At 44.2% G+C, this 10,215-nt stretch overlaps 1 protein-coding gene across 1 annotated transcript; it reads right to left on the reverse strand.

Moving 5' to 3' along the window:
- Positions 1-1,480: 1,480 nt before the first annotated feature.
- On the reverse strand, positions 1,481-5,142 carry MAGEE1 (MAGE family member E1). The gene is given in 4 exon segments (XM_003919022.4): positions 1,481-3,737; positions 3,739-3,914; positions 3,917-4,277; positions 4,279-5,142. Coding segments are annotated over 4 exon segments (2,844 nt in total). The 5' UTR covers positions 4,875-5,142; the 3' UTR covers positions 1,481-2,026.
- Positions 5,143-10,215: the final 5,073 nt, after the last annotated feature.

Below are 10,215 nucleotides of genomic sequence, written 5' to 3' on the forward strand. Positions count from 1 at the left end.
CCCAGGCACTTTGACTCTAGACTACATGGTCTTACTACTATGTTCTAATGCCTTTTAACCTTGATACCATGGTGTTTGATTTCCAAGGTGTTGTTTAAAAGATAACAGGCTTTCTGACTTCAATTTATTTAAATTTGATTTTGTTCAGAAAATGATACCTCTTTTCACAGGTACATTAAGAAGAAACTACTATGCTAAAATTAGAGTTTCTGCCCTCCCCACCCCCTTTAGTTTTTCAATACGAGAGCCAAAAGAATCCTGTTAAAACTAAGTGGTTTCCTGCCATTCCTCAGATCAAAAGCCTTAAAAAGTTTTCCATATCACTAATAACTAAAGCCAAATTCTTATATGGTAGACTAATTTTTTTATTCAAAAATATATGTCCTTCCTCTCTACTGGGCCCGTTCCTGCATGTTCTTCCCTGTAGAAAGAGTACACTTCCCATCTCATTGACATCAAACTTGCCCATGTGACTTGCTTTTGCCAATGAATTACGACTATAATATGCCATATCTGAGCATAGGCTTTGAAAACTACCACATGGTTCCACTATGGCTCTTTTACCTCTGCCACAAGAACAGGTGTCCCATATATGTTTTACTCCTTTAGCCTGGTTACCTGAATGAAGACAATATAAACAGAATCTCAGACAGCCCATGAAGGGGATGTAAAATGAGCCCAAAATTTTGTTGTTGTAAGCCTCTGAGATTTGGGTACTTTTTAAAAAACCACAGCATAACTTAGAGAAAGCTGGCTCGTGCATCTTATTGAAACCATTGATGACACAATACCTCTGGCCCTCTGGCCTTACATCTTTGACTTTTTTCCTAACAGCATACATGAAGACTGAAATCCAGCCTTGAATCAGTTTAATTCATGATTGTATTAAGGACCCCATATTGGCCGGGCACGGTGGCTCACGCCTGTAATCCCAACACTTTGGGAGGCCGAGGTGGGCAGATCACAAGGTCACTAGTTTGAGACCAGCCTGGCCAAAATAGTGAAACCCCATCTTTACTAGAAATACAAAAATTAGCTGGGTGTGATGGCACGTGGTCCCAGCTACTCTGGAGGCTGAGGCAGGAGAATTACATGAACCCAGGAGGCAGAGGTTGCAGTGAGCTGAGATCATGCCACTGCACTCTAGCCTGGGCAACAGAGCGAGACTCCATCTCAAAAACAAAAAAAAGGGACCCCATCTTGTCCCCACCCCACATACCTACGATCTTCCTTAAGGACCACCCTGAACACTCCAGGAATTGGTCAGGTGTGCCTCTTTTTAATTACCATAGCACTCTGTATTATTCTACTGTAGCACATAGTACACCATAATAAATTGGTGGTTTAAATTACCTCCCCCTGTACCCTATCCAGTCTCTGAATTCTTGGGCAGGTACTATATCTTGTAAACTTTTATACTTCTAAAACTATGACCCACCACTGTGCTCATTGTATGAAAGCAGTTGAATAAGTCAGTGTATTAGCCTTATGTTTCATTTATTAATCTTTTATTGTTCATTACACTTTAGTACAGCAAAGCAAATACAGGTAAACATCAGTATTCTTTATATAATAGCACACAGAAAGGGAAGCCAGCCACAATTTAGAGTGCTTTTTCAGTTGTCAATATATTTGTTTGTTTATCACTTTAAGCTAGATTATTTTACTGGCGAATTTTTTTAAGCTTTTAAGGAAAAGCCTATATCTATAGCTATATGCTATATATTCTCTTCTAGATAATGCAACAAGATGGAAAGATTTTCAAAACATTTTATAGAGCTATCAAAACTCATACCAAAATACAACAGAGACAGCAAGTGGTCAATCACATTTACCCAATCGGACAATATATTAAAACAGTTGAAACACTTCCAGACACCACACAAGAACTAAATATGAAAAGACGTAAATATAACTGGAACACAAATACCAAATACAGTATGTACCCGCCCCCATCCCCCAATACATGAGACCTGAGGCTCTAAGGCCCCTTCTTGCAAGGCCCCTCTGACTGCCATGCATTCCTCTACCTGAAGTTGTGAACAAAGAATTGCCTGTGCCCAACATCAGCTCTATTGGCCTCATCTTCCATTGCCTCCCTGTACTGCTGTGGCCAGTCCTGTGGTTCCTTTCTGTGGATTCTGGCCACATATCGCAAGGCTTTCATCTTGGAGGTTTCCAGACGGGCTCTAGGACCCCATACAAACTCATATTGCACTGGATCACTGTCAGGAACCCGTAAACTGTCTATATAGCGCTGACTCAAGTATCGGCAGGTAATCACGTGCTTTCTCCCAGATTGAACCCCTAAGCCCCGCAGAAAGGCCCAGACTGCAGACTCCCTGGCATGGTTGCCCATGATAAAGATGAAGCTTAGGACCTGCATCAAAAAGTTGTTGCCAGGCCTGTTTGGACTGTCTACAATCTCCTCAGTTTCTTCCATCTCTCTTCGGTTGTACAGGGTATAGGAGTGATTCCTGGGATCAAGTACCACTAGTTCTGTCCCATAGACATGGTTCAGGGTGCGGGCAGCACGATTCAGGAGGTCAGGGAACACTTTGCTGCACTCTCGGCCAATGTAGTACAGAATTCCTTTCTTTGGTATAGGCAGCTTAGTTGAATCCATAAGCAGAAATAACTGCACCAACTTCCTTGCCTTGCTCTCCAATCTTGACTCAGGCCATGAATGTGGGGCATATTTTGAGGAATAGCTGGAAACCTCGGAATCAGGGGATGCTACCTCTGCAGCAGCTTCCTCAAAAAAGGGCCTCCTAAAGTGAGGGAGAGCCTGCCAACCCTCAGCAAAGGCTCTGGCAGCATCTTCTTCCAGAGCTTCATTGTATTGCTCTGGCCAATCCATAGGATCTTTGTTATATATTTTAGCCATGAACTTCAGAATTTTCATCTTGGTGGTTTCTAGGTGGGATCTTGGGCCCCAGAAAAACTCATACTCCACTGGTTTACAGTCAGTTACTGGTCTGTAGTCTAAGTAACGCTGCCATACAAACTCCACAGACAGAAGTCTCTTTGGGTTCCCAAAAATGGAAAGCCTCCTTTCCCGCTGCACCCCCATCCTCCAGAGCATTTCCCAAATCTCAGCCTCTTTGGCTTGGTTGCCATTCAGGAATATTTGGCCTAGAATCATCATCAGGAGGCCCATCTTTGGCCCATTTGGGCTCTCTTCTAACCCTTCAAAGGGCACAGGTCCCAGTTTGTTTAACAGAATGTAGGTATGTGCCTCAGGGTCAAGTTCTCTCAATTCAAACCGAAAAATGCACTCCAGGTGGGCTGCTGCTCGCCTGAGTATCTCAGGAAACTGGTTGCGATATTCTTTAACAATATATTCCCGCATTTCAGACTCCCGGATAGGGTACTTGCTCTGATCCTTCACCAGCAGGAACTGCAACAGCTCAGCTACATTCTGTTCCATAGGGTCCTGGGGCTTCAAGGTAATTGCAACCCGGGAAGTACTGAGGCCCATAATAGTAATGGAGTTGGGGCTCTCACAGTCTCTCAGGACCTCGAATTCTATAGGGCCTTCTGCACCCTTAGGACCCTCAGAGTCCGAGTCCACGGAGGCCTTGGTTACCCTAGGGCTTGGCAAAACAATGGAACACTTGGAGGGGTTCCGGTCCACAGAAGCACTACAGCTAAACAAGGTGCTCGGGCCCTCACCAGGGTTGGGCAGCACGGAGCTTCCCGGTCTGTCAGAGGCAGTGGGCTGCACTAGACCTTGGGCCCTCACTAAGGTGTGGAGGTGTCGATCCATCAAGAGGCAGTGGCACAGAGGTGCTCGTCCTCACGGGGGTTGGCAGTGATGCAGTGCTTGGTCCTGCAGGAGTGGGGCTGGAGGTGCTCAAGCCCTCAGTGGCGGTGGGAGAGCCTGTAGAGGTGCTCAGTCCCTGGCTAGGTGAAGTACGGAGTGCTCATTCCCTGAGGGTGGCGGCACGGTACTCTGTCCCTCACCAGCAGTGGGCTGCACGGAGGTGCTCAGGCCCTCGGTGGCGGTGGGTGGCCCGGAGGTGCTTGATCCCTGCCACGGGGAGGTGGGCACCAGGAGATGCTGTCACGTCCAGGCGGGCAGCATGGAGGTGCTCCGTCCCTCACCAGGAGTGGCCGGCATGGAGGTGCTCGGTCCCTCATCAGGGTGGGCTGACACCCGAGGGGTGCTCCAGACCCTCTCGGTGGCGGGTGGGCACCCGGAGGTGCTCAGTCCCTCATCAGGAGTGTCCGGCACGGAAATTGCCTCTCAGGCCTCGGTGGCGGTGAAACGCACAGGTGCTCGGTCCCTCACCAGCGGTGGACTGCACGGAGGTGCTCGGTCCCTCATCAGGGGTGGGCACCACGGAGGTGCTTGGTCCCTCAGAGGCTGTGGGCGGCACGGAGGTGCTCGTTCCCTCACCAGGGGTGGCCGGCACGGAGGTGCTCGGTTCCTCAGAGGAAGTGGGCGGCCTGGAGGTGTTCCAAGCCCCACTCAGAGGCGTGGCAATCACAGGAGTGCACAGCCCGCCAGAATGATGGGGAGGCCCGGAGGTGCTTAGGCCCTCACTGGGGGTGGCCAGCAGGGAGGTGCCAGGTCCCTCAGAGACGGTGGGCTGCCCAGAGGCGCTTGAGACCTCAGAGATGGTGGGCGGCACAAAGGTGCTTGGGCCCTCAGCGGAGGTGGGCAGAACGGAGGTGCTTGGGCCCTCAGAGGCACAGAGACCCTGAAGGATCTGGGAATCGCTGGGACCCTGGGGGACGTCTGAGCCTGGCATATCAGCGGGGAAACCGGGGGCATTAGGGGCCTGCATTTCGTCCCAGCTGCTGTTGTGCGCAGTGGCCTTTGCAACGCGGCGGCGGCGGCGGCGCGAATTCTGGCTTACCAGAGACATGGTCCTGCCGACCGGCGTGTAGGAGCAGACACAGACAGGCCCGCGATCTGGCACAGACGACTGGAGGTGTGTAGGTGCCTCGGCACAAAACTGCCGCTAGCGGTAATGATGTTGCTGCTGCTGCCAGAACCAAAGTTCCAAGCAACTTGCTGAAGCTGAGATTAGAGGTGGTGGAAAACGCAGGCACTGGCCAGCAGTGAATGCTAGTCTCAGTGTACTCTGCTTCTCACACCCCGCCCTCTGCCGCAGTCCGCGCAGGCGCAGACTGGCTCTGCGGCAAGGCGAAATCGCCCCGCCCCGCCCCTCCCCTGGGCCTGAGAAAGTGGATGCGGTGGTTCTGCACCAAAGGAGAACACTAGCAGAAGGGAAATTTTGGTAGGATGAAACAAGGAGCTTAGAGTAGATGCATAGGGAACAAAAATGGAAATAATAATAAATACTTCTCAGATTTAGGGTACGATTGGAGGGCTTCTACACAGAGTGCCAGGCACTTAATAGATTCTCAAAATTGGTAATTATCATTGAGATTTGCAGTTTTCCCGAAGCTGTTTCAAACAAAATGTGCGTTGTCTCTGGAAGGGTAGAACCCCCATCCCTGACCATGTCGTTTCTATCACTTTCTCCATTTATATGTCTAACTCCTCCCCTAATGCTGTGAGCTAGAAAGAACTCTTACCTAGAGGGTCTGAATGCCTGATATTTAGTACCCATTAGGGAGCTTCGAACAAGCTTGAAAAGCCCAACATTCCTAGCCCAAACTTTCCCAGTCCCCCAGGCTTTAGTGGGAAAGCCACTAACACTCTTGAAAATTTGTTTAATTCTTTCACTCCACAATCATCTGCTCATTTAATAGAGCTTTTGTGAAAGTCAGTTGAGATACCGAGTGTTAAGGGATGTTACCTGCTCTGTTTTGCCCTATTACTTTAGCACTTTTGAGCATATCCAACCCTGATCCCTTTTATTCATTCATTCCACAAACACTGGTCATCTATCCAGAAGTTACAGAGTTCATTTCTTTGTCATCAAGGAGCACCCAGTGTAAAAATGGGAGTCAAAGAAAAAGTGAAACCAAATTTTCTAGAAGTTTGTAAAGAATGCAGGGGAGGCAGGGTCAGTTCTACCTGTAGGTGCAGACAAGGCTTCATAAAAGAGGAGATGTTTAAAAAGATGAGTGGGTACGTATTTACCAAAAGGACAAGGATGAGAAAATCATTCCAACTGAGAGTAGCATGGCAGCAGTGAGTAAGAAAGAAAACACTGAAGAGCACAGGCAGGCTGTTTTTAGAAGCAGGGGAGAGGGAGGAAGAGAGATAGAGGGAAAACACTAACTTTCTGACACTCACGCAACCAATACAGTTTAGCTTACCACTATTGACCCTCTATTGATATGATTGTATCTTGCTGCAAACATTTATTATATGTTGTCTTTCTTAATATCTCCTCAAAAATCTGGGAGTATACTTTTTTTTATACTTTAAGTTTTGGGGTACATGTGCAGAATGTGCAGATTTGTTACGTAGGTATACACGTGCCATGGTTGTTTGCTGCACCCATCAACCCATCATCTCCATTAGGTATTCTCCTAATGCTCTCCCTCCCCTATCTCCCCGCCCCCTGACAGGCCCTGGTGTGTGATGTTCCCCTCCCTGTGTCCATGTGTTGTAATTGTTCAATTCCCACTTATGAGTGAGAACATGTGGTGTTTGGTTTCCTGTTCTTGTGTTAGTTTTCTGAGAATGATGGTTTCCAGCTTCATCCATGTCCCTGCAAAGGACGTGAACTCATCCTTTTTTATGGTTGCATAGTATTCCATGGTGCATATGTGCCACATTTTCTTTATCCAGTCTGTCATTGATGGACATTTGGGTTGGTTCCAATACTTTTTTTTATACCTCTTTAGGAAAGGGAAAATAATGGCTACAGTCACAATGTGTCGCCATCTCCATCTCCAATTGGAGAAGCAATCCCTTATATGCATAACCAGTTCTGGTTCTGTGAAGTCCAATGCAGTTATTGTGCCCGGGGCCTATTCAGAATGGGAGGCACAAAAAAACCTAAGATATTTCTAAACTTCAGCAACAGATATTCCTAACCTAGGGCACAGTGATTTTTAAAGACCCTGAAGTTGTTCAAACCTATAAACTAAAAATTTTTACCTCTAGAAATATATTCTAAAGAAATAATAAGAAATATGTGCAAATATTTAGCTAAAATGACTTTTATTATATAATTTGTTCTAGTATAACAGAGCTGAAAACTAAATGAACGTTAAATAACTAAAGAGTATTTAAAGAAATTATGGTAATAAAAATGGAATACCAGTAAGTCATTATAATAATATCAAAGAATTCCATTTCTAATAATGTGTAGTTGATTGTAGCAGCCCTGTGGGACAAAAAAAAAAAAAAAAAAAAAAAAACCTAGAAATTTAGGTAAAGAAACCCTTTAATGGCAACAAAGCCTACCAATACAGCATCAGAAACCTATAAAGGCAATGAGGACTTCAAGAGTAATGATTTCAGAAAAAAGGGAAGTGCAAAGAGGTGAGTCATACATTGTATACAACCTTATCACTTAAGGAATTTAATGATTTGCAAACTGATAATTTGGAATTCTGAACTTACTGAAATAGTACATCAAAAATGAAGGCAAAATAAATACATGTTCAGAAATCAGTGCTGAGTAAATTGATCACCAGTAAGCCCAGACTGAGGAAATACTGAAAGATTCTCATCTGAAACTGAAGAGATGCAAGAAGCAAACAGTAATAGAAATGATAAATATGTGGGTAAACAGACATATTGACAATGTGAAACAATAATAATAATATGTTTTTGTGTAATTTATATGTAGAATTAAAATATAGGAAACAAGTGAGTGCAAGAGATTTGGGGACTGATCAAGAAAAAATATATTACCACAAGTTTTCAGTAACACAAAATGAGTTTTTGTTGTTTGTCTATTTTAGAATTTCAACTTTTATTTTAGATTCTGGGGATACATACGCACGTTTGTTACATGGGTATATTGCATGATGCTGAGGTTTGGAAAACAAATGATCTCATCACCCAGGTAGTGAGCATAATACTCAACAGTGAGTTTTTCTATTTTTTTTAAATGAATAAACACTTTATTAAGTGAAATTTAACCTCAGATTAAAAAATAAGATCCAATTCTATATAAACATGATACAGTCTCCAGGAAAGAACTCGCCCATACCAGACCTCTAACCTAAAGAACTGTAAGATAATAAATGTTGTTTTGAAACACAAAGGTTGTGGTAATTTGTTATAGCCTACAATAGAAAACCAGTAGACCAGAGGCACAAGGTGGGGCTGAAAATCTTAAAGATGCAATTATATCTAAAAACACTGTTCCCCATCATTTATGGCCAGGACACTGCCCCTTCCCGCACTGGCAAAAAGGGGGAGGTTGATTCTCTGTAGGAGCTAAGCCAGAGTTGTTCTAGGACATCAGGCAAAGCTGAAGATAAGGGTAAGCTACCTTAAAATCCATAAAGTGAATAATAAAAGTCTCCCAGCCTCTTTTTTAGCTCAACTCTCATACTGCTGGCAGCCAAACACAAATACTTCAGAGAAGAGCTTAGAGAACCCGCCCTGGGGAAATTGATGAGCCTAAGAAATTATGCACAGATACTGACATGTGTTTCTGGCAATGAAATGGTTGCATCCTCACTTGATTACCCTACACTAAAGACCTCTGCTTGGCAGGTTGCATCCAAGCAAGAGCTTTCAATAGCATTTTTTTTTATATACTTTAAGTTCTAGTGTACATGTGCATAACGTGCAGGTTTGTTACGTATGTATACTTGTGCCATGTTGGCATGCTGCACCCATCAACTCGTCAGCACCCATCAACTCGTCATTTACATCAGGTATAACTCCCAATGCAATTCCTCGCCCTTCCCCCATGATAAGCCCCGGTGTATGATGTTCCCCTTCCCGAGTCCAAGTGATCTCATTGTTCAGTTCCCACCTATGAGTGAGAATATGTGGTGTTTGGTTTTCTATTCTTGCGATAGTTTGCTGAGAATGATGGTTTCCAGCTGCATCCATGTCCCTACAAAGGACATAAACTCATCCTTTTTTATGGCTGCATAGTATTCCATGGTGTATATGTGCCACATTTTCTTAATCCAGTCTGTCACTGATGGACATTTGGGTTGATTCCAAGTCTTTGCTATTGTGAATAGTGCCGCAATAAACATGCATGTGCATGTGTCTTTATAGCAGCATGATTTATAATCCTTTGGGTATATACCCAGTAATGGGATGGCTGGGTCATATGGTACTTCTGGTTCTAGATCCTTGAGGAATCGCCATACTGTTTTCCATAATGGTTGAACTAGTTTACAATTCCACCAACAGTGTAAAAGTGTTCCTATTTCTCCACATCCTCTCCAGCACCTGTTGTTTCCTGACTTTTGAATGATTGCCATTCTAAATGCTGTGAGATGGTATCTCATTGTGGTTTTGATTTGCATTATTCTGATGGCCAGTGATGATGAGCGTTTTTTCATGTGTCTGTTGCCTGTATGAATGTCTTCTTTTGAGAAATGTCTGTTCATATCCTTTGCCCACTTTTTGATGGGGTTGTTTGTTTTTTTCTTGTAAATTTGTTTGAGTTCTTTGTAGGTTCTGGATATTAGCCCTTTGTCAGATGAGTAGATTGCAAAAATTTTCTCCCATTCTGTAGGTGGCCTGTTCACTCTGATGGTAGTTTCTTTTGCTGTGCAGAAGTTCTTTAGTTTAATTAGATCCCATTTGTCAATTTTGGCTTTTGTTGCCATTGCTTTTGGTGTTTTAGACATGAAGTCCTTGCCCATGCCTATGTCCTGAATGGTATTCCCTAGGTTTTCTTCTAGGGTTTTTATGGTATTAGGTCTAACATTTAAGTCTCTAATCCATCTTGAATTAAATTCCGTATAAGGAGTAAGGAAAGGATCCAGTTTCAGCTTTCTACTTATGGCTAGCCAATTTTCCCAGCACCGTTTATTAAATAGGGAATCCTTTCCCCATTTCTTGTTTCTCTCAGGTTTGTCGAAGATCAGATGGCTGTAGATGTGTGGTATTATTTCTGAGTGTTCTGTTCTGTTCCATTGGTCTATATCTCTGTTTTGGTACCAGTACCATGCTGTTTTGGTTACTGTAGCCTTGTAGTATAGTTTGAAGTCAGGTAGCATGATGCTTCCAGCTTTGTTCTTTTGACTTAGGGTTGTCTTGGCAATGCGGGCTCTTTTTTGGTTCCATATGAACTTTAAAGCAGTTTTTTTCCAATTCTGTGAAGAAACTCATTGGTAGCTTGATGGGGATGGCATTGA

This window comes from Papio anubis, unplaced genomic scaffold (genome assembly GCF_008728515.1).
Source record: "Papio anubis isolate 15944 unplaced genomic scaffold, Panubis1.0 scaffold383, whole genome shotgun sequence".
NCBI lineage: Eukaryota > Metazoa > Chordata > Mammalia > Primates > Cercopithecidae > Papio > Papio anubis.